We start from the raw sequence: 22,818 nt of genomic DNA on the forward strand, positions 1-22,818 counted from the left end.
ATGGCGCTGTCTGGGGCCCTGATCTGGGGTCAACCTTTCTTTGACTGGTCGTGAGCCTGTCGTCGCGGATTTGCCTTCGGCATCTGTACGCCTTTTGCGCTACTTTGACCGCATCCTGATGCCTTTATGTCAACTTTCTTTTTACTCTTTCTTTGTCTAATTTTCACTTTACTTGAATTGTGTCACGGCTTGTATCCTAACTCATTTATCTATACCCGTTGCCTGTCATTTTATCATAATTATTGCTTGTTTTTAATATATTTTGTATTTCATCCTAATCGTGTCCTGCTCTTTCTGGGCTATTGTCTCCCCATGCCCGAATGGTCCTGCCTCTTCCTGATTCTATTTTATTATCCCATTTCGGTCCGCCTCACCCTGCCCCTTCTTTTCTCTGATATCCCTTTTGTTTTTCTCATCTCCCCCCCCCTCTCATCCCAGTCACGTGATCCCCCCACCCGGCCTACCACTTTTTCACCCTCTCCTCCCCTTTTGTGTTAACTTTTAACCAGGTGGCTAACTCTGATTTTCCCTCCGTACTCCAACTCCTCTCTATCTCAACCCACGACAATTCATAACTCTTGCCCCAGCTTTGAGCCTAACTTCTCTCACTCTCTGACTTTTCTCATTCCCCCGTCCTCTCACCACCTCCATCTTGCTCCCCACTAACTCTCCTGCCCGCTCATTCGATCATCCTAGTTGTCTTACTATGCCTCCCTACAATCACACCATCACTCCGCCTGACACTTTAATCACCAGGTTTGGCCTCAACTCTTGGTCCATCCTTTACCCTCCCAACCTCACTAAAAATGATGCCAAGAAGAACCTGAAACAGAAACTCTTAATTCGTCACCAAGAAACCCTATTTGTAGATAATTACCTAAGCCTTACATCCATTGTTAAAACCAACTACATCTTCTACTCTAAGCGCCCCTCTAAATTGAAAAGTATCTTCCTCCGCCACTTACCCATAAAGAAATCTACCAAAATCCCATATGGCCTGAAGCTATCCACCACTCCATCCCCCACATTCGCTGGAGAAATTGACATCTCCATCTTTAAATCAGGAAATATCCTCATTCAAGACTCTGAAAACCACCTCACCATCTTCAAAAACCACTTCAACCACCTTTACGATCTGCTATCCTCACCCTCTCATTCCTCCTTAGCCGTGCAAACACACAAAGTCCTCACAACGACTCTGCTCCTAACTCCAGCCCCACCTCCCCCTGAATCCTCTGATATCTTCGAAGTCTCCCAACCCCAGTCCTTACATCTCACCATTACCACTACACCCGCTCCCTCGCTTGACTCCTCCCCATCTTATCTGACCTCCACACTTTCCATCCCATCTGACACTCTCTCACGCATCCCCAACATCTTCCCTCGTACCCCTCTCCCCTCCTCTCCCCTGCTGTCCGATCCCTCTTCTCCTCTCCCCTCCACTTTCTCCTCCCCCTAACCCCCTCACACCCAACCCCAACCTCGCCCCTCCTTCCCCTCTTCCCTCCTGTGAGAAAGTGGCTCTATATATACTGGACAATAAGGCAGTACAGTGTGTATAGAGTCCACAAACCCCAAAGGTATAACAGAGGTTAAAGTCAGAACTGACCTTACTCTCCAAAGTGGTAGCTTGGTCGAGCAGTAAGGCAGTACCAGAGGACAGTGTGAAGCATTTGTTGTCCACACCTAGTCAGCAAAAGGTTTCACACACTCAAGAATTGAACTCCAGGCCAATTGTTGTTATATCCTCAGATATAGTTGTTTTATTTTTAGAACCAACAGTTATAAAAATATACTTTTCAAGTTACGAATACTCTCATGTAAATACTTTGCAGAGGAGCAATAAGTCTGTACACACAATAATTACAGGATAGCTAATAAGCAATACAGTTCTGAAACACACTCTAGCATTGAGCTCAATGGGTTTTCATAAGAAAGTACAGTTGATTACTTTATGGATTACTTTGGTAGTTCCAGGACTAGATCTTGGTTTCAGTCCTGGGGTCTAAGCTGAAACCAGATTAGCAAAAACGTTTTAGTTACAGTGATGATTTTTCCTGAATATAAAGCTGTTTTAAAAGTTCACACTTAGAAACTTTTCGAGCTGATTCTCACAATGTTATTCAATGGGAAGAAATTCAGGTTACAGGTAAAGTACGATTGTGTTACTTTTGTAACCCAGTACAAGTCTCCTAGGGCCAGCACTGGGGGATTAACTCAAAACAGGTAGGTAATTGCGTTTCAATATTTCGTACGATTTTTAAAGAATATTTGCAGTTTTCAAAAGGAGACACTTAAAAGAAATTTCATAGAAAAGCAGACAATGGGTTCCTATGGAGAAAATAGAGGTTACTAGTAAACCCGCTAGGGATTACTTTTGCGGTTCAGTACTGGGCTGAAAGGTACAGTACTGGCTTCTCCCCTGATCACAGGTGAGTATTTTCGAATTCGGACTTTGGCTGATTTTATAGGAATATTTTCAGTTTTCAAAACTTCACACAGAAAATTTTCGAGTCAAAATGGGTCAATGTTATCCAATGGCAGATAAGTGAATTACCAGTTTCCAGGTGAGTACTTGGTTGGTGAAGTTAGGGCTCTGGGCATAGACTCAGGGGTCCCCCAGGGTCAGGTGAGTACAGTTAGTTCAGTCCCAGCGGCGCAGGGGCGGCCGGGTGCAGAGGTAGGTAGGCCCAATGTTATCCAATGAGGGAAAGGGGGCCTTCGGTTGGTGGCTGCTGGCGAGTAGGCCACGCGGCTCTGGGAGCTGGGCTCCTGGTCACTCGCTCAGGGCAAGAGGGGAAGCAGAATAGGGCAAAGAGGTCACAGCCAGCGGTGCTCGGGCGGCTGGGTGCAGGATGCTTTTGAGACGTCGGGCGCTCAATGTTATCCAATGAGGATCTTGAGAAAAGACCAACGCTGCAGGCTCGGGGACGATGACTCTCCAGGGGCGACCAGCACTTCAAGAGGTAAGTTGGGATGTTGGAGCACAGGTAGGTACCCCAAAGGGTGGCACAGGGGGCCGCGAGGCGCCGCGTGCAGGGGTGTCTTTGGGGGTCGGAAAAGCTTACCCTCGGCTGGTCGCGGTTGGGGTGGCCCCTGGTTCTGAGTCTGCAGGCCTCGGCTGGTTTGTCGAGGAGGGCCTTTGGGCACTGGACTTCGGGTCCCAGTCGCCGGGGGGGACGTCCTCATGGTCATGGTTCGGGTTGGCCCGGTCCGGGCTCGGCTGGTGCAGACTGGGCTGATCCGGAGCTTCCTGGTGGGCACCAGGTGGGTTGTTGCAGCAGAGCCTCTGCTGATGGGAGTCCCAATCGTCGAGAGGGTCAAGGCAGGCAGGTCCTGTGGGTGTCCCAAGGTTGCTGTCCATGGAGGTCGCCGGGTTTAGGCAGGAGCAGGTTTCAGGATCAACAGGCCGGTTGGGCTGGGGCCAAGTCAGTTGTTGTTGTCCTGTTGTTAGCAGCTGCACAGCGGGTCTTCTTCTTCTTGATCTTCTTTCTTCTTTTTGATATAGGGATCCCAGGAAGGAAGGTTAAGGGAGCCCCTAAATACTACATTTAGGGGTGTTACAGGTAGGGCCAGGGCAGGGACCAATGGGTCCCTGTCCTGGGGTGAGTACACCCCCTAGCCTGCTCCCTTTCTGTGGGAGGGGGCAGGGGCCTAGCTGGGATTGGGCAGACTCCCCATCTACAAGATAGCCGGGGCCTGGGGTCATGCTTCACCTCGCCTCCTCCACCTGAGGGGTGGAGTTGGCACAGGTTGGCACACCCCCCTTCCTGACGTAGTTTTCCCCGCCAGTCTTCCTGCCAAAGTGGGGGTAGGACTGGTGGGGGGCTGGTTGCTGGGTACAGCAAATAGTCTGGAGATGCTCTCAGAGGCGGTATGCCTTTGAAGCTTCCCCCTGTCCATCCTGGGGGAGGAGACATAGTACCTCACCCAGGATGTGCTTTGTTGCAGACCCAGGAGAGCGGGGGGCTCTCCACCCAGTGGTCCAGCAACATGTCTGCTGTGTGGCAGCCTCTGCAGCCACTCAGCCAGACGTGGATTGTAGGTTAGGTTTTCAGTGGGGCATCTCTAAGATGCCCTCTGGTGAATTTTACATTAAATCTCACACTGCCATCAGTGTGGGTTTAATGTGCTGAGAAGTTTGGTACCAAACTTGTCAGTCTTCAGTGTAGCCATTATGGTGCTGTGGAGTTCGTTATGACAACCTCCCAGCACCATATACTCTTAATGGCATCACTGCGCTTACAGTGTCCAGGAATGGCCCTGGGTACTGTAGGGGCACAGGGCTCATGCACCTGTGCCCACACCACTGGCATAGGGCACCCAGCTAGAGGGGTGACTGATGTATGCCAGGGCAGTGGGTTTGCGGGCATGGCACACAGGAATGTGTGCCATGCCGACTCTTTGTTTAGTTCTGTACCTATGCACTCACCCTGCAAAGGCAGTGTGTGGGGATCAAGGTACAGGGCCCCTAAGGGTGCCACAATAAGTGCTGCAGCCCTTAGGGGTCTTCTCTGGTCACCATGCCCTGGGTACCTAGGGTACCATTTACTAGGGGCTGATAGGTGGCCAGAGATGCCAATTGGGTTTTGTTTCAACACAGTTTTTAGGGAAGGAACACATGCCCTGGGTCCCTGATTGGCAGGGACCCAGGGCACACTCAGTCAAGCACATCAGCAGTTCAGAAAAAAGTGGGGGCATACCAAGGCAAGAAAGATGGCACTTTCTCACACCTCCTCTCCCCCTCTTTCTGATTCCCCTGCTCCCCCTCCAACACAGAATCCCTTCACTCCTTATCCCTTACCACGCCACGATGTCCTCCTATTCCTCCCTATCTTTCTGATCCTCAACCTCGAAGACATGATTGCTCCTTTCTTCCCCAACCACTCCCCCCCTCGTCCGCACACAGCATCCATCAGCCCTCTGAGTCAGTGGACTCCCACACAGCCAGCCTTCATCAGATCAGAATCCGGATCACCCCTCTCGTCCCGCCTCCTGGGTTCCCCCCTCTCCCACCACCTATCCCTCTCTCCCCGGACAATTTGGAATAAGCCCCCTTCCCCACGGCCCCTCTTTCCTCCTTATCATCCTCCTTCTTAACTCAATCGCTTCATAACATTGAACTCCACCTCTCTATCTTGTCATTGGAACTCTCATCCCTGAGGAAAGACTTGATAACTCTCCGTGATACTAAACGTTCCAACATTCCCATCCCCTTCAGCTACACTCTTCCCAACTCTTCTCACTCTCCTCACAGAGGCACCTCTCCTCATGACTTCCTCTACGATGGTCTCCCTCGTAACTGCCTTCCCATCCCTCCCCTCACGCCTACCCACACTTCCTCCCCGGACCTAGGGGTCCCAAATAATTCCTACCCCCCCAACCCTTTGACTGGTGAATCTCACATTCCCCTGCCCTCCTTTTCGGCGGCCCCTGGGATAAACCTCACCCCTACCACCATTGGCTCTCCCAAGCCCCCTCCACTATCTTCTTTGTCCACGGAAAAGGATATTCCTCACTCCACTATCCCCGTGATCCTGGGGATTAGCCGCACCCCCATCTCCCCTCGCTCACCTAGACCTCCCCATCACGCACCACTGTCCACTCTGAAACTACTCCTGCTATCAATCCCAAACCCCTTAACTGCATGCTCATCAACTGTCGATCGGCTGCTTGTCATGCAACGGAAATCTCTGAGACTATCCTCAGTGAAGCCATTGACATCGCCTTTCCTACGGAAACCTGGCTCAAGGCTCACTCCTCTTCTATTCTTGACATGCTCTCCCCCCCTGGCTACTCTATCCTCAGAAAAGATAGGCCTGTCAAAATCGGGGGGGGAGGGGGGATCTAGCCATCATTTATAAAGAAGACCTCCCTCTCTCACTTGTCAAGAACTCTGACCAAACCACTTTCGAATACCTTGTAGCTGAACTTAAAGTTCAGGCCCCCCCCCTATTCTGCTACATAATATCTATCACCCCCCTGGTGACCCTATATCGTTTGTAGATGAACTGTCTGACCTACTTTACCAAGCCTCGATTTCCTACTCCAATAACATTTTCCTCGGAGACTTCAATATACACATGAACAATAACAATGACCCCCTCGGTTTTAACACTTAAAGACCTCCTTGACGTTACTGACTTGATCCAACTTTGCCACTCCCCTACGCACGACAAAGGAGCGACGCTAGATGCCGTCATCACTAGCAAAGATTTAGCCTCTGTTGCGGTTCAGAAGGAGGGACACGGACACCAGAGCGAGGTAACTGGGGTTTTATTTTAATGAAAGTCTTTTTCTTTCGTTGGGACCGTCTTTCTCGTGCTAGGGTGGCCGGATCCAAAGTAGCAGCGAGCTCTCAGGCTCTGCGGGGACTCGTCCATCCTTCTTCCTCTAGAGTGTCTCTATCTCGGGTAGGATTCCAGCGCCACATGCGGAAGAGAAAGAGACAGCCTCTTAGGGGGTTTGTTCACGTTTTATGTTTTCCCTAGGGAAACCTGGGGCAGTGAGGACACCGGTGAGTGTGCACAGCTAGATACAGTTCAGAACGAGTGAGGGGTATTCGTGAGGGAGAGAAGGGCAGGGAAGGAAGGGTAAATACAAAGGGGTTGACGGTTTGAGATGCTATATACTCTATTTACACCGCGGCTCCCCGCCTTCCCCATCAGCCTGACACACGGTCACGCACCTGTGAAAGCCACACTCCTCCTCCTCCTGGAGTGTGGCTGGGCGCAGCGCGGTATCGCGGGCCTCCTGGCACCGCTCCTCTCGTCCTCTTCTCCGCTTCTACCTCCGTTCTCGTCCTCTTCCGCCCTCCACGCTCTTTCCTCGCTCTCCACTCTTCTCCACGTTCGGGGTACCGGGACACGCCGATCCCTCTCCTTCCGGGTTTTTATCCACTCCTCTTGGCCACACGTCACAGGGGGGGCGTGACTACCCGCTCCATGCTGGTTCCGCTGAGACATACCAGCGCGTCACAGGGGGGCGTCTCTTCTCTGTCTTCCTCTTCTGTATTAAAGGAACAGTCCTCCTTTCTGCTGTCCTGCTGGTTCCACCATTCTTCGGACTCCAATTCCCAGGAGTTCTGAAGCAGAGAAGGGGCGGAATGATTACCAGGGGTCCACCAGTCCGTGTCGTTCGTGATACCCTCCACCCTGCTACAGCCTCCCTCTCGCATATTGTCCCCATTGATTGGTCGGACCATCACCTTATCCTCTTCACGATCAAAAGCTTTACCCCTCCCCCTCCCCCCACAAACCTTAAACATAAGAAAAATAACCAGAAACCTTCACCTTATTCCCCCTGGCGTACTAGAGTCTAAACTCAAAACTAAACTTCAACTTCCTCCTCCCTCACAAAATGCTAATGATATTACTGAACACTACAACAAAACAATCACCGAAGTCCTTGACCAAATTGCTCCAGCCAACTTAAAACCGCAAAAAAACATCCCTTCCAAATCCTGGTTTAATGCTGAACTCAACAATGAGAGACGTGCACTCAGAATGTCCGAGCGCTCTTGGAGACAACACCCCTCTCCCTCTAACCTCGCCCTCCTCAGATCCGTTAGGTATAACTACAAAAAACACATCCTTAGTAAAAAGGCCTCCTTCTTCCGCGCTCAACTTGATAGAGCCATGAATAGACCTAAGGAATTATTCAACATTACCTAAAAACAATCTGCTTCTGCCACCCCTAAGTTGACTACCACCACCGAGAATTGTAACGTGATTGCGAATTTCTTCTCTGAAAAAATTGCTAAGATTGAAGCATCCTTTGCCTCAACTTCCCCCCGCAATGTGTCTCCCCCCTCCTTGTCCTCTCACCTTGCCACCTTTCTCTCCTTCGTCCACTCCTGTTCCCTCTTCCGACCCTGCTCATCTCCTGCTCTCGGTCAACCCCCAGGACCTCTTCCCCCCTAGCACACAACCTAAAAACAATGATTCCTGGCTTCATTTCAGCCCAATTACCGAGCTGGAAGTACTCAACATTATCTCCAAGCTCAAACCCTCTTCTCATACCTTGGACCCACTCCCCTCCAATATCGTCCAAGATCTTAAGCATCTACCATCATCAACTCCTCCCTGGCCACGTGTTGTGTCCCATTTCCCTACAGTTGGGCCAAATCTCACCCATCCTCAAAAATGCTTCAGCTGACCCTAATGACCTTAACAATCTACGCCCCATCACCAATCTACCTCTTCTCTCCAAAGCCCTCGAAAAATGCGTCCTGCTCCAACTAGACAAGCACATTGACTAATTTTGCCTTCTTGATGTTTTACAGTCAGGTTTCCGAAAGGGTTGTAGCACTGAAACTGCAATGCTCAACATAGTTGATAGTAAAAAGTTACAGGAGTGTGACCCATAAACCACGTCGGGATTGGTGTAGAAAGGACTGCGCTTGATGGCTGTGTGCGTGTCCAGGAAGGGGCACGGGATGTGGAAGTGAGGCAAGGAGAGGAGGACAGGGGTGTCGACTTTACAGCGCAATACTAGGCGCATCTTCTACTTTGGCTCAATACAAATCACGAATTACCCTATACAGTCACTTCAATTTGTTATCATTCTTGAGCCACCCACTGTATAATATTTACACTATTGTTCACTTTGCGCCGTTCACGCTGTTCACCTTGTCACTTGCGTCGGCACGTTTTTCACTTGTACATACTTGGGCACCAAGTGCTATCTGGTTGTCATATGATTTCTCTCTTACAGTGCTGCTATAACTGTATAAAGTTGACTCTATATAATTTTTGTTGAAATATAAGATGAATAACAATCTAAACTTAATCGAATAACAGTCTCCTTTATTTCTGCACTTGTAATGCTTGCTACATGCATGCTTAACTGTCTACAAAATATTACCTGTTGGGATATTGTATGTTTTTCTACCAATAAAGTTGACGACATCCATCACTCCCTTGACAAGGGTGAGGCCTCCCTTCTTATCCTTCTTGACCTTTCTGCTGCCTTCGATACTGTCAACCACTCTGTCCTACTCAATACCCTCAAAGTTCGGTTTGGCCTCAATGGTCCCGTTCTTGAATGGTTCACTTCCTTTTTCCAGCACAGATCCCAACAAATTAAAATCAGCAGTTACCTCACTAAACCTATGCCTGTCTCCTTGGGTGTTCCCCAGGGGTCTATTCTCGCTCCTTCTTTATTTAACCTCTTCATGGAGCCCCTCACCCTCATTCTAAAGAAAGCTGGTATCAATTACCACCTCTACGCATATGACACCCAACTTTACTGTAAAATTAATCCCATTCAGACATTCTGCACCTCAACGACACCCTGACTAAGATACAACAATGGTTCCATCTCAACCACCTTAAACTCAACCCTAAAAAAAGAAGTCATTCTCTTTGCCCCTAGAAATAACCAGCTCCCCATGCAACACTGGCTCTCTGACCTTAATGCTCTCAACTGCTCCCTTTCCACCTCTAGCTTAGTCAAGTCTCTCGGAATTAGCATTGACCAAAGCATCAGCCTTTCCCCTCACATAAAAATCGCTGACAAAGGAGCTCTCTTTTCACTTCTTCACCTCAAAAAAATCAAACCCTTCATCCCTGTTGATGACTTTAAATCTGTTGTTCAATCTTTAGTTCTCTCCAGACTTGACTATGGCAACGCTCTGCTCTTAGGTACGCCGAAAGTCCACCTAGCCCCAATCAAGTCAGTCCTTAACCTCGCGGCCAGGCTTATCTCTGATTCTAAGAGACTAGATCACATCTCTCCCATCCTCAAGGATCTCCAATGGCTTCCCCTGGAGGTCAGATCCATCTACAAGAACGCCTGCATCACGCACAAAGCCTTGCATCATCAAACCCCACTGTATCTCTCCCAAAAAACTTCACAAAGCTGGATGCTCCAGAGAACTGAGAATCTCCAATGCCCTCATGCTGGTTCCTCCCTTGGTTAAAAAGAAAGCTAAACAAGCGTGCTCTTTCTCCTGCAATGCTCCCAACATTTGGAACTCCCTCCCCAAAGATCTACGTTGCAACCCCTCATACTTCAGCTTCAAAAAAGATCTCAAACAACACCTTCTCCTCAAATATTGGGGTGCTTAATCCTGTTTTCCTCCGCACATATACCTCTTACCTCCTTCATCCTTTTCACTTGTACTCTCCTCATTCCCCTTCATGTTCTCTTTTCTCCTGTCTCCCTCCCTAACCCCACCTTACCCCTATTCCTTCTCCCATCTATTCTGACCTATCCCACTTGCACAGTCATCCAATGCCCAGATTGGTTCTTTATGTTACTGCCTATACCTTTATTGTCCTTTACTTTTTGTTCTCTTATTTTGCCTGTTCCTTTTTGTTCGAGCTTATTATTATATTATTTGATCTTGTCCATCTCCTGTAAAGTGCTCTGAACCCTTGGGTCTTGGTAGCGCTCTATAAAACTGTTTAAATAAATAAATAAATGTTGCTGTTTAACTGTTATGTTAACCCTGCACAGCACTTGAAAAAACAGGCCGTAAACTCTCTAGTATTTCAGTGATTCCATCGAGGACATTGCGTTCCAGCGAGGATATTGCGGTTATCGTGCACTGTCACGCCGCCCAAGAAACGGTTTCTACTTCGAGATATTATCCATTTGAATTGATACTTTTGATTGACCGGATTCAGGAGTTATAATTGGTTAAAAAGATTAACAAATCGGTTTGTGATCCTTGGACTAATCTACCAAACGGAACCGGTTCCCTTAAAGCTGTGAGGCAATTTCTTACAAATCAGGCATGCACTAATCATTGTCCTGATGATGATCCTACTATCTCTTTGAAAGGATCGAAACGTCGTCGACCCATGTAAAACAATGGAAGGAGCCTCCCTAGGCGAGAAAGCTCCACGTGGACAATGTAATTGCAGTAGTGTATCTGTCACACCGTGACACACGGAGCAAACAACCACCCTTGTTTTGTTGCTTCTTTGATTACATTGCAGCTTTTGACAGCGTTGACCGGAGTAAGCTGTGGGAAAAATTAACAGCATGGAGTATCCTGCCCTTGCTGTCAAGGCCATGATATCCTTACACCAGGGGACCTGGGTCAGGATAAAAACAGGCCCCATCACAGCAATCTCAAAGATCCATGCCAAGAATGGGCTCAAACAGGGCTGTGTGTTGGCCCCTCTTCTTCTCAATCTCTACACGGCTGACCTGGGCAAAACAATGGAAGGAGCCTCCTTAGTAACACCAAGGATGGGATAGGTGCGCATCCCAATTCTGCACAGTACACTGACGTTATCATGATCATGGACCAAACAAAAACAGGCCTAAAGAGAGTCCTCTGTGCACTCCACAGGTTCAATCAGGCGAATAAACTTCAGGTAAACCAGGATAAGGTCAAAATGATCATCTTTGGAAAATACTTACATAAAAAACTAGCATACTGGAGGCTTGGGGACCTTCAAATAAATGCAGCTGCAAACTATAACTACCTTTGGGTCTGGTTCACAGAAGGGGCCAAACCAATTGCCCACTTAAAGCACCTCAGACGCAAGGGCGCAGAAGTCATCCACATTACAAAGTGCCTAAACAGTTGCTTGCAAAGTCCCACTGCGGAACCAATGTTAAAAGTCCTGAGAGCAAAACTGATTCCAGCTGTCCAGCTCTAAACTACAGCCATCTAGCCTTTACTGGTGCACTGGAAAGACATCTCGAGAACATCCAAATCTCAGCATACAAAACAAGCATTGGAAATGCAATAGGTCTCGCATTAGAAAAGTTGGAGCTATTGGTCTTGTAAATGATTTTTTTTATTTATGTGTTGTTTTTGAAAATAGCTAAATTAATAGCTTTGTCATTTACAATGCCAATAGTTATAACTTTTGCAAATGTGACACCTATAGCATTTGTAATGCAACATGTTTTGTATTTACGTGACTTAGATGTATTGATATTACAAATAACAATGGCTTTTAATTTTTGTAAATAATTAATACTTAAATAATTTATTTAATTTATAATGGCAATAGCTTAAACGTTTGTAAATAACTTTTGTGAAGATTATGTTCAGTGTATTTTATTGTGACAAAAATCCAAGAACATTGCATTTGCACCTACACACACACAGAGCCACACACATATAGATGTGGTGGTGGTGGATCTGGGGGATATGGTGGTGGTGGATGTGGTGGTGGTGGTGATGGTGGATGTGGTGGTGGATGTGGTGGATGTGGTGGTTGTGGATGTGGTGAAAGTGGTGGTGGATGTGGTGGTGGAAGTGCTGGTGGTGGGTGTGGTGGATGTGGTGGTGGTGGATGCGGTGGTGTATGAGGTGGCGGATGTGCTGGTGGATGTGGTGGTGGTGGATGCGGTGGTGGAAGTGGTGGTGGTGGTGGATGCGGTGGTGGATGCGGTGGTGGATGTGGTGGTGGATGTGGTGGTGGATGTGGATGCGGTGGTGGATGCGGTGGTGGATGTGGTGGTGGATGTGGATGCGGTGGATGTGGTGGTGGTGGATGCGGTGGTGGATGAGGTGGTGGATGTGCTGGTGGATGTGGTGGTGGTGGATGCGGTGGTGGATGTGGTGGTGGTGATGGATGCGGTGGTGGATGCGGTGGTGGATGTGGTGGTGGATGTGGATGCGGTGGATGTGGTGGTGGTGGTGGATGTAGTGGTGGTGGTGGTGGATGTGGTGGTGGATGTGGCGGTGGTGGATGTGGTGGTGGTGGATGTGGTGGATGTGGCGGTGGTGGATGTGGTGGTGGTGGATGTGGTGGTGGATGCGGTGGTGGATGTGGCGGTGGATATCATGGTGGATGTGGATGTGATGGTGGATGTGGTGGTGGTGGATGCGGTGGTGAAGTGGTGTTGGATGTGGTGGTGATGGTGGATGTGGTGGTGGTGTTGGATGTGGTGGTGGTGGTGGTGGATGTGGTGGTGGTGAATGTGGCGGTGGTGGATGTGGTGGTGGTGGATGTGGTGGATGTGGCGGTGGTGGATGTGGTGGTGGATGCGGTGGTGGTGGATGCGGTGGTGGTGGTGGATGTGGTGGATGTGGTGGTGGGGAGAGAGTGGGCAGGGCTTCAAATCCATACTCCAATACAGCACACCTTGCATAGCAGTGCATGGGCTGACCAGGCTCGACCTATTAAATGAAATTAGAAGAGAGAAGTACGTTGGGAGTAGATAACAAAGGAGTAAAGGGAAGAAAAGTCGGGAGAAAGAATGAGTTACGGAGAAGGAGGGCAACATAATGATTCAAAATTAAAAGTACGGAGGATATGGAATGTGGAGGTGACAGCTGGCAGGAACGAGAGGAAAGTGAGAGATGTCTCTTTCTTTATCAATAACTTTTCGAGCTGTGGATAGAAGCATCACAGAATTTGAGTGAACGCGAACGTTGTCTATTTTTTCAGCTCTTAGAGCGTGCACTCTTTCTCGACATTAAAGCCTTGCGGACCCTAGTGAGAGTGACTTGTTTTGAGTTTCGTTCAAAGCCACTTTGCCGCTGTCTGCATTGGCTTCACAGTACATATAGCTCAACTTTAACAACTCTGGCTAGTCCCCCAAAAATATGGCTGGTGTGCTGAAGAGTGAAGAAGGTGACGTTGTTCGTGTGCCAGCAGGAGAGGTCCGCAGTTGTGCGTCTCCTCCCTCATCATCTGGCTCCTGGAGGAGGGTTAGCGGCTCTCGTGATGTCCTCGGGCAAAGGGAGGAGGGTGGGAAGAAGCCGGGGGGAGGGAAGGAAGGGGGAGGAGAGGCGGGATGTATTTTCAAGCTTTAAACAAGGGGCGGAGCGAGGGGGAGGTGTGCTGGGAGAGAGAGTGGGGAGGGGAAGAGCTGCTGGCGGAGCATCCTTGTTATGGGCGATGTGTTGCTGTAAAGTGGATTATAGGCTGATCGACTAAGAGTCGGCAGGCTGGGGAACAGATGCTGCTGGGGAACGGATGAGGGGAGGTGCTGGCGGCTGGGGAGGCAGGGGGCGGAGAGCAAGGGGCGGAGCGGGAAGAGCTGCAGAACAAAATAGTGTGTAACTTTCTTACCGAGCAGTTTATGCAATCTCTACAAGTTGCGCTATAAGAATCTGGGAAATTTTCCGCATGTCCAGCTGATGCCTGAATTCCGTGCTGTATGCTAGAGTGCTGGGGGGGAGGTGGCGGAGCGGGAAGAGCGTCGTGAGGGGAGAGAGAGTGGGGAGAGGGCGGAGCAGGAAGAGCTGCTCTCGGCAGGCTGTGTCAGTGTGGAATGCTGGCGGCTGGGGACGCAGGGGGCGGAGCGAGGGGGAGGTGTGCTGGGAGAGAGAGTGGGGAGGGGAAGAGCTGCTGGCGGAGCATCCTTGTTATGGGCGCCCTCGGAAACATGCCCCGTTCTGTGAGAGGAATCGGTGTGGAGAGCAGAGGCTTCCGCCAACAGATGGGTAGGAGAGACTGAAAGCTATCGGGCAGGGGCTGTGCTGGAGGCGACATGCAACCAAAGAAGCCGCACTGTAAGCGGTGATGCATAGGTGTATGACACAAGAGGCAAGCTGCGTCTTGAGCCTCCTTCCGCTCGAGGCAGAACAGACAGTTTCACGGAAGACAAGCAGTAAAGTGGATTATAGGCTGATCGACTAAGAGTCGGCAGGCTGGGGAACAGATGCTGCTGGGGAACGGATGAGGGGAGGTGCTGGCGGCTGGGGAGGCAGGGGGCGGAGAACAAGGGGCAGAGCGGAAAGAGCTGCAGAACAAAATAGTGTGTAACTTTCTTTCTTTAGCGAGCAGTTTATGCAATCTCTACAAGTTGCGCTATAAGAATCTGGGGAATTTTCCGCATGTCCAGCTGATGCCTGAATTCCGTGCTGTATGCTGGAGGGGGAGGTGGAGGTGTGCTGGGAGAGAGAGTGGGGAGGGGGCGGAGCGGGAGGAGCGTCGTGAGGGGAGAGAGAGTGGGGAGAGGGCGGAGCAGGAAGAGCTGCTCTCGGCAGGCTGGGGAACAGATGCTGCTGGGGAACTGATGAGGGGAGGTGCCCTGAAGAAATGCGACACGGCAGGCAGGGGAGGGGGCGGAGCGGGGGTGTGGGAGGAGTGCGGCTGAGGGAAAAGACATGCAAGGCAGGCGGCTGGGGGCATGTGCACGCGCTTTTAATGTCAATGCGCATGCGCATTGAGCTTGAATTTCACGGGCACTGCAAGGAATCGCCATCGATTCCTTGCAAGTTGGTTAAAGTCTGTTTAAGCCCCCATAGTCTCGCAAGCTCAATGCGCATGCGCATTGACAGGCGAGACCTAAAAATCCTTAGTTCACCCTGGTAAGCCAGAAGGGTGAGTTTGAGACTGGAGTTTGGTTTTGGGGGAATGGACATTGCCTGCCATGCGGACATACTAAAATATTACATCAGGACCCTGTGGGGCCCAGGGAACACACTCAAATCACAACTTAAAACAGTTTTTGAGGTAGAGGATTCCCCATGCCAAGCATACCTTGCAGAGGCAATCAGTAGCATGAAAATCGAGGCCACCAATCTACCTTGCCCGGATATACCCTTTTCATACTGGAGGAGGTCAGTAAATGCGCAGGTCACCAAAATCTCATTTGAAATGGACATTAAAAGTCTTGGCTGCAGCCCCACTCTTGAGGAACTTGATATATCTTACATGCTGGGGAAAGCTTAACCCTATTTACATCATGCCCTCACAGCCCATACACGCGGGAAAATTACATTCATGAGGCTCCTAGGGCTACCTATCATGGACTTTCACCCTTCCTGAGCAAGGCGTGACGAGGCTATATCCTGCAGACTTTGCAATTACTTTAGTGAATTCTGGCTCCATCTACTATGTTGTTGCCCCAAACTTACCAGTGACCGTCATGGACTGGCAGTCCCCATATTTTGGGTCAATGAGATAAGAACTTGCAGAAAAGCCTCGGGCCTGTGTTTCTCCAGTTCTCAAATAACACCCTAAAGACCCTAGCAAGACTGGGGAAATTCACAGACGTAATTCGATCTACACTCCTTAATGTCGTGACACTTCGTTTTTAACACTGTTATAATATCTTCTATTTTTGTATTTATGAAAATGCATTATACTGCTTTTCGCATGTAATGATTTTAAGTAATCGAACATGAATAAAATAATTCATTCATTCACCTCCTAGAACACAGGGCCTTAAATCCAGTCCAGTCCCTGACATCCAGCCAAAATTAGGCCAGTAGTGCATCTACAAAGATGGTGACTACAAGGCCAAAGAAGCTCTCTTTTTGTATGTACAGCTGCACTCTTTATCTGGCCTCCAAAAGGTGACTCTGACTGCACACATTATAGTAGGAGTCTTGAGTGCCCTCATCAAGAGTTTGGGCTCTCATACAGAGACACTTGCAACAATGATATGATCCGGCACACTGAGTTCTCTGCTGCATTTTCTCCATGATATGCAATAAAATGGATAATTAATGCATGCGCTTAACAACAAACTGGGCCAAGTGTCTTTTCTATTATATGACCTTTGTTCTTTCATCCTTAAAGAATCGAGGCATGTGTCAATTGGATGTCAGTAGACTAGGTATTTTAATACCACTCACCTGCAATAGGTTAGTACAATCCGAGAATGACTTATATATACAACCCTTTTCATTATTTTTTAAAGTAATCAGTTACCGATAATTTAGATTGTTTTCATTTTAAACAATACATCTTGTTAAAATTAATTGTTCTATAACTGCATGACGAATTAAGTAATGAAAACCCTTGTGTACTTAAGCATAATGTTCTGTGTACTTTAAATTTCTTCAGAAAAAGGATCCAAATGGTGAACACTTGAAGAAAGCAATCAAGTTGCGACGAAAAGAAATAAGAGTAACGGTATGTATTGAGCAGTCCATATTAACTAATGATGATAAAAACATGTCAGCAATGGTGGACTGAGCCTTTGGAATGCTGGGGCCAACAGGGTACTGGGAGGCTTTCAGGTGTCCTGGTGCCCACAAACGCTGCTACCTGAGCTAGAGAGTCTTCCTGTCCAGTCCGGATACCAACCCATGCGTATGCTCCCTCTGCCTATGCAAGCCTGACTGTAACCCTCTATCTCAAGGCACACTGGCTCTCTAGCCAGGTATAGGGCACCTTCCATAGATGGAGCCCCTCTGCTCTGAGAGGTGGGTTAGGTTAGAAGTGCAAAACAGTCTTGGAATTATTTAAATGCCAGCCATAAATTGCACTCAGAAAACAAGATTATCGAGCCCACCTGTTTGCATGATGGTGCTGGAGGATTATGCTCCAAGAAAAGTTTGGGACAAAATAAATTAAAATGATATATTTTACAGAATAATATATCAAATATATTGCCTGGAAAGCAATCAATAACACTGGCAGTTCTGAAGTATAGCTGAGGAAAGTCTATGCGTAATGCACCATAGCCATGCTAGTTTTGGTCCAACAGGTATAGTGTAATAGAGGAGCCATTTTCTGTGATGCCTCAGTATGTAAATCGCTATCCCATGGCCAGTATCGAGAGTACTTGAAAAACAGAAGGGGCTCCAGAAGAGCTTAAGACACAGTACTGTATCATACCATAAACCAGCCATCACCAACTAAACAAGCATAGAGCAACTGAAGAAATCTGCCCCATCGTGCTGGCCTATCGGAGGACTCTAATCTTGTCCTCTACTACAGATCCGAATTAACTACATACTATGACCGCTACTTTATATTTTTCAAAATGAGATGTGGGATGATAGTAGCAAAGTTCATCCCAGCAGATTTCCCCACCACTTCTCTCTCAAACCATGCCTGCTCAGGACCATAAACGTTTAAACAAAATATCTCAGGTTGGACAACCCAGTGCAGTAAGCAGCTATGATCATAAGCAGTATCATTAGGGACCTGCAGAGCTGCTCAAAGCATCCAGCTTTAAGAAAACCATAAAGTATGCATCTATTCTTCATACCACTTCAACCATTCACTGCTAAGTACTGTGACCCTTAACAAAATAACTGCACCTCAGTGGTCATTACGCATAACATAGAAGTACTTCCCGTGCATGATCTAAAAGAAAGACAACACCCTTCCAACCACATACCGTACATGGCATAGTATGCTGCCCAGTTAAGCAAGCTCATCTGATAGAGACATCTAGCCACAGATTCTTACCTCTGAATTTCCCAGAGTTTCCAGAAGATTTTTCTTAAACAATTCCCCTGCGAGCGGGTAGGTGGCATTAGTCAGTTCCACGTGACGTTGTTGGTGTCGTATGTGCCATTGTGACTTCCGCGTCACATGTATAGGCACCACCTGGGTGCGCTGACACAGATCCATGAAGAGAGCTACCCTCTGTTACTTTTTGACAGGGTTTTTTCGAAGTTAGGTCGACCCCTTTTTTGGTGTGTAGGTTTTTCATTATATCTAAGAAGACTTCTAGTTTCAAACCATGCGGTGACCCACACCTGGTTTGCCTCTGGTGCCTGGAGCATGACCAAGATTCGAAGTTGTGCTTTGACTGCTGGGCCATGGCTCCGAAAGCTTTCAGGGAACTGTCCTTAAAGTTGCTATTGGCCCAGAGTTCGGCACCACTTTGCTCTCCACAAAAGTCTCATTCTTGGTCGAGAGGAATGTCCGGGCACCGCTCTGGGAGTCTTCGTCGTCCCACTTGAAGTTGGTCAGGTAAGAAGCACAAAAAACACAAGAAGTTGAAGCATGCTTTGACTTCTCCCAGTCTGTCAGATGACACGATGGAGGAGCCTCGGTGTTCTAGGTCTTGTTCTTCTGAACCTGTCTTTCTGGGAGCCGGAACGCCCCCCGCTCAGCTTATAGAATTGTATGCCACCATATGCCTCATGTTTAGGTGGCCTGACGCTACTGGTTCGCCCTCGGTCCCTGGAGGCTCAGACGGGGCCCCATTGGCGGCTCTGGCACCAATGACCCCCCTCCCCCATTGGATCCGGCGATGAATCCGGATCAACGCCGGTAGTGCCATAGCGACCTTCCCAGGTGCCAACACCGAGACTCCCGATGCCGCTGGCTCCCAGCTGTGGCACCAGCCAGATGGGTGCCTACCGACGATGAGACTGGTGGCGACAGAACCCCTAGGTTCTAGGTTGTTTCCTCACCCTTATTCTGAAGGGCTAGGAATGGAGGAAGATAAGGATGTGGCACAGGACCCTTTACAAGACCAGCCTTACCAAGAAATAGACTGGTATGAGGAACTGGGAGAGACCAGTGGACTGGATACCTCTCCAGATTCCGGCCTGCTTTCTCCCCCTACCATGGCTATGGAGAAGGGAGCATCATATGCAATGGTGGTGCATAGGGCAGCTGAGGTTCTGGACCTTCAACTTCTTTCCATTCCAGTCAAGACGAATATCTTGGCAGAGTTCCTGCATCCCTGTGTCTCCTCTTCGGAACCCTTGATTCCCTTCAACGAGGCCTTACCTGATGTCCTAGTGGGAACTTGGTCCAAGCCCAGCACAAGGGCTTTTGTGAATAGGACAACCGCCCGCAACCATTGCCCTGCACCAGGCAACCCAGATTTCCTCACCAATCACCCTACCCTTGAGAGCTTGGTGGTCTAAGCCTCTATCTCCCACTGTGCGTTCCCTTCGGCATCCCCAGACAGGGAATCCAAGAGGCTGGAATGTTGGGGTAAGAATTTTTTTTCTTCCGCCAGTCTTGCATTGTGATAGGTGAACACCACATGCTTAATGGCCTGTTACTCCAACTCATTGTGGCAAACGGTTGCACTAGTACTGCCACAAGTTCGTAGGAGGCCATTGCCATCCTCTCCCAAGCAGTATCAGATGGGAGAGATGCATCAAAGTTTGACATTTGTTGTGGACTGGACACGACCGACTTGCTGGGCAGAGCGTTTTCAGTGACTGTAACTGTTTGACACCATGCCTAGTTGAGGATATCTGGCTTTTCAGTGGATGTCCAGGCCTTTATCATGAACATGCCCTTTGATGGCACTCGTCTCTTTGGAGACAAGGCAGACATGGCGCTGGAGCGCTTTAAGGACTCACGGGCTACAGCCAAGTCCTTGGGCTTCTCAGTGGCCACACGTCCCCCGTCTGTCTTTCGCCACTTTCGTGGCTAAGGAAGGGACTTTTTAGCCGCAACTGCCATACCCCAGCCACAGGACCGCACAAGTTCAGCAACCTCCGCATGCCTTTGGTCGCGGCTCAGTCTGACCCTGTGGATCTGGCGGCCAGAGGTTGGGCCACACCCTCATGCATCATACAGCCTCAGCCTCCATACCTTGCTAGTCGGCCCCTTCCAAATCATGGCAGCCGGTTGGTGGCAGGATCAGCCATCACCTCCAACACTGGCAGAACATCACTTTGGAACGGTGGGTTCTTCAGATAGTCCTCAGGGGCTGCTCCCTCCCCTTCAAGACCACCCCTCCCTCCATGCCTCCAAATTATGACCGGCTGATAGAAGATCACCTGACTTTGCTTCAGGAGGAAGTCATGGTTCTCTAGGCCAAGGGAGCCATAGAGAGGGTTTCAGTGCAAAAAATAGTCTGAGGCTTTTATCCCCACTACTTTCTGGTCCTGAAAAAGGATAAGGGTCTTTGCCCTATCCTAGATCTGCAAGCCCTCAACTACTTCCTATTTCAGGAAAAGTTAAAGATGTTCACTGTGGCTCAGGTCTTGTCTGACCTGGACCCAGGAGACTAGATGGTAGGGTTGGACTTCCTGAACACCTATTTTTACATTCCTGTCCTGCCTGCACAGCGGCGCTCCCTGCTGTTTACGGTAGGCTACGAGTATTTTCAGTTCACCATACTCCCCTTTGGCCTTACCAGTGCTCCTCGTGCGTTCACCAAGGTGATGGTGGTGGTCGCAGCTCATCTTTGCAGATCAGGGTTGCAAGTCTTCCCCTATCTTGACGACTGGCTATTGAAGGTGGGCTCACCCAATGCTGTTGTCTCCCACCTTCAGACTACGGAGAACCTCCTGCATTCGCTAAGGTTCACTATCAACGTGCCAAAGTCACACCTGACTCCCTCTCAGATGCTCCCTTCCATCGGAGCTGTTTTGGACACAGTGCAGTTTCGGGCCTATCCTCCTGAACAGCACATCCAGGATATTCAGGCTATGATACAGATGTTTCAGCCTCTATCCCGGATTTCGGTGAGAATGACTCTGAGGCTGCTAGGCCTCATGGCCTCCTGCATCCTGCTAGTGACACATGCCAGATAGCATATGCAGGCTCTGTAGTGAGACTTGAAGTTCCAGGGGGCGCAGCATCAGGGGAATCTCTCTGACATGGTACAGATCTCTGAGGGAACTGCTGAGGACCTGGAGTGATAACTGACCAACCACAATTGGGTCAGAGGCAGACCCCTCTCTTTTCCCCAACCAGACCACACAGTAGTGACAGATGCGCCACTCCTGGGATGTGCCGGCCATCTGGGAAAGTTGGAGATCAGAGGACGCTGGTCTCTGGCTTAATCCAGACTCCACATCAACTTGCTGGAGCTCTGAGTGATTCGTTTGGCATTGAAAGCCTTTCTTCCTTCAATCAAGGGAAAGCTGGTTTAAGTGTTCATGGACAACACCACTGTTTGTGGTACTGCAACAAATAGTGCGCAGTGGGGTCATGGACAATTGCCAAGAAGCCTTGCGTTTCTGGATATGGCTGGAACAGCAGGGCATATCCTTAGTTGTTGAACACCTCGCAGGTTCTCTGAACGCCAGGGCAGATGAACTCAGCCATCGATGCCTACCGGATCACGAATGGTGACTCCATCCAGAGGTAGCACAAGATTTCAACTGTGGGGAGAGCCTTGGTTAGATCTGTTTGCCTCCACCGAGAACGTGCAATGTCAGCAGTTTTGCGTGCTGGAGTTTTCAAGGTGGCTCTCGCTTGGAGACACTTTTTGTCTCAAGTGGAGCTCAGGCCTGCTATATGCCTTTAAACCCATACCACTCCTTTCCTGAGTGCTCAAGAAGATCAGGAGCGACTGAGCCCATGTCATTCTTGAGGCTCTGGACTGGGTACAGAGAGCCTGGTATCTCGAGCTTCTCCAATTGAGTATTGATTCTCAGATCAGGCTGCCCCTTCGGGAAGATCTTTTGTTGCAGCAGCAGGGGAGGGGCCTCCACCCAAACCTGTCAATTAAACCCAGATCTTTTGACTGGGTGTGAGTGTTTGATTGGTTCAGAGGCTCCGTCCATCACCACCCCCTTTTGTACCGCTTGTGGCCGCCATAAGTGTGGCAGGGGATGCTCAGACGTGAGTCCCTTGCTCACTTTGCCACTGGATTCAAGCAAGCCGGGCTGAAGATGGCTATAATGCCAGAAACCGGTCCTCGGAAGCTTGTTTCCGGTCCAGGGAAGGCATGGCTCGGCAGTTCGGGCTGGACTGTTCCCATGAGGCACAGGGTCAGACTGATTTGCATATAGCCATGTCTGAACTGGGGTGGCAGAGTGGGCTAAAGAACGGTGATGGATTAAACCCAGATCTTTTGACTGGTTGTGAGTGTTTGATTGGTTCAGATGCTCCGTCCATCACCACCCCCTTTTGTACCGCTTTTGGCCGCCATAGGTGTGGCAGGGTATGCTCAGACGTGAGTCCCTTGCTCACTTTGCCACTGGATTCAAGCAAGCGGGCTGAAGACGGCTGTAATGCCAGAAACCGGTCCTCGGAAGCTTGTTTCCGGTCCAAGGAAGGCATGGCTTGGCAGTTCGGGCTGGACTGTTCCCATGAGGCACAGGGTCAGACTGATTTGCATATAGCCATGTCTGAACTGGGATGGCAGAGTGGGCTAAAGAACGGTGATAGATCAAACCCAGATCATTTGACTGGGTGTGAGTGTTTGATTGGTTCAGATGCTCCGTCCATCACCACCCCCTTTTGTACCGCTTTTGGCCGCCACAAGTGTGGCAGGGTATGC

The 22,818-nt window shown here is 49.3% G+C and overlaps 1 protein-coding gene across 7 annotated transcripts in view; it reads left to right on the plus strand.

Annotated features, from left to right (window-relative positions):
• Window positions 1-22,818, plus strand: part of CC2D2B (coiled-coil and C2 domain containing 2B) — a 1,917,855-nt gene that overhangs the window by 99,744 nt on the left and 1,795,293 nt on the right. For all 7 annotated transcript variants that reach the window (XM_078643430.1, XM_078643434.1, XM_078643435.1 and 4 more), the window contains exon 3: window positions 16,717-16,787. In XM_078643430.1, the coding sequence (XP_078499556.1) occupies window positions 16,717-16,787 (71 nt within the window). The remainder of the gene's footprint in view (window positions 1-16,716; window positions 16,788-22,818) is intronic.

Source organism: Lissotriton helveticus, chromosome 5_1 (assembly GCF_964261635.1).
Source record: "Lissotriton helveticus chromosome 5_1, aLisHel1.1, whole genome shotgun sequence".
Taxonomy (NCBI): Eukaryota; Metazoa; Chordata; class Amphibia; order Caudata; family Salamandridae; genus Lissotriton; species Lissotriton helveticus.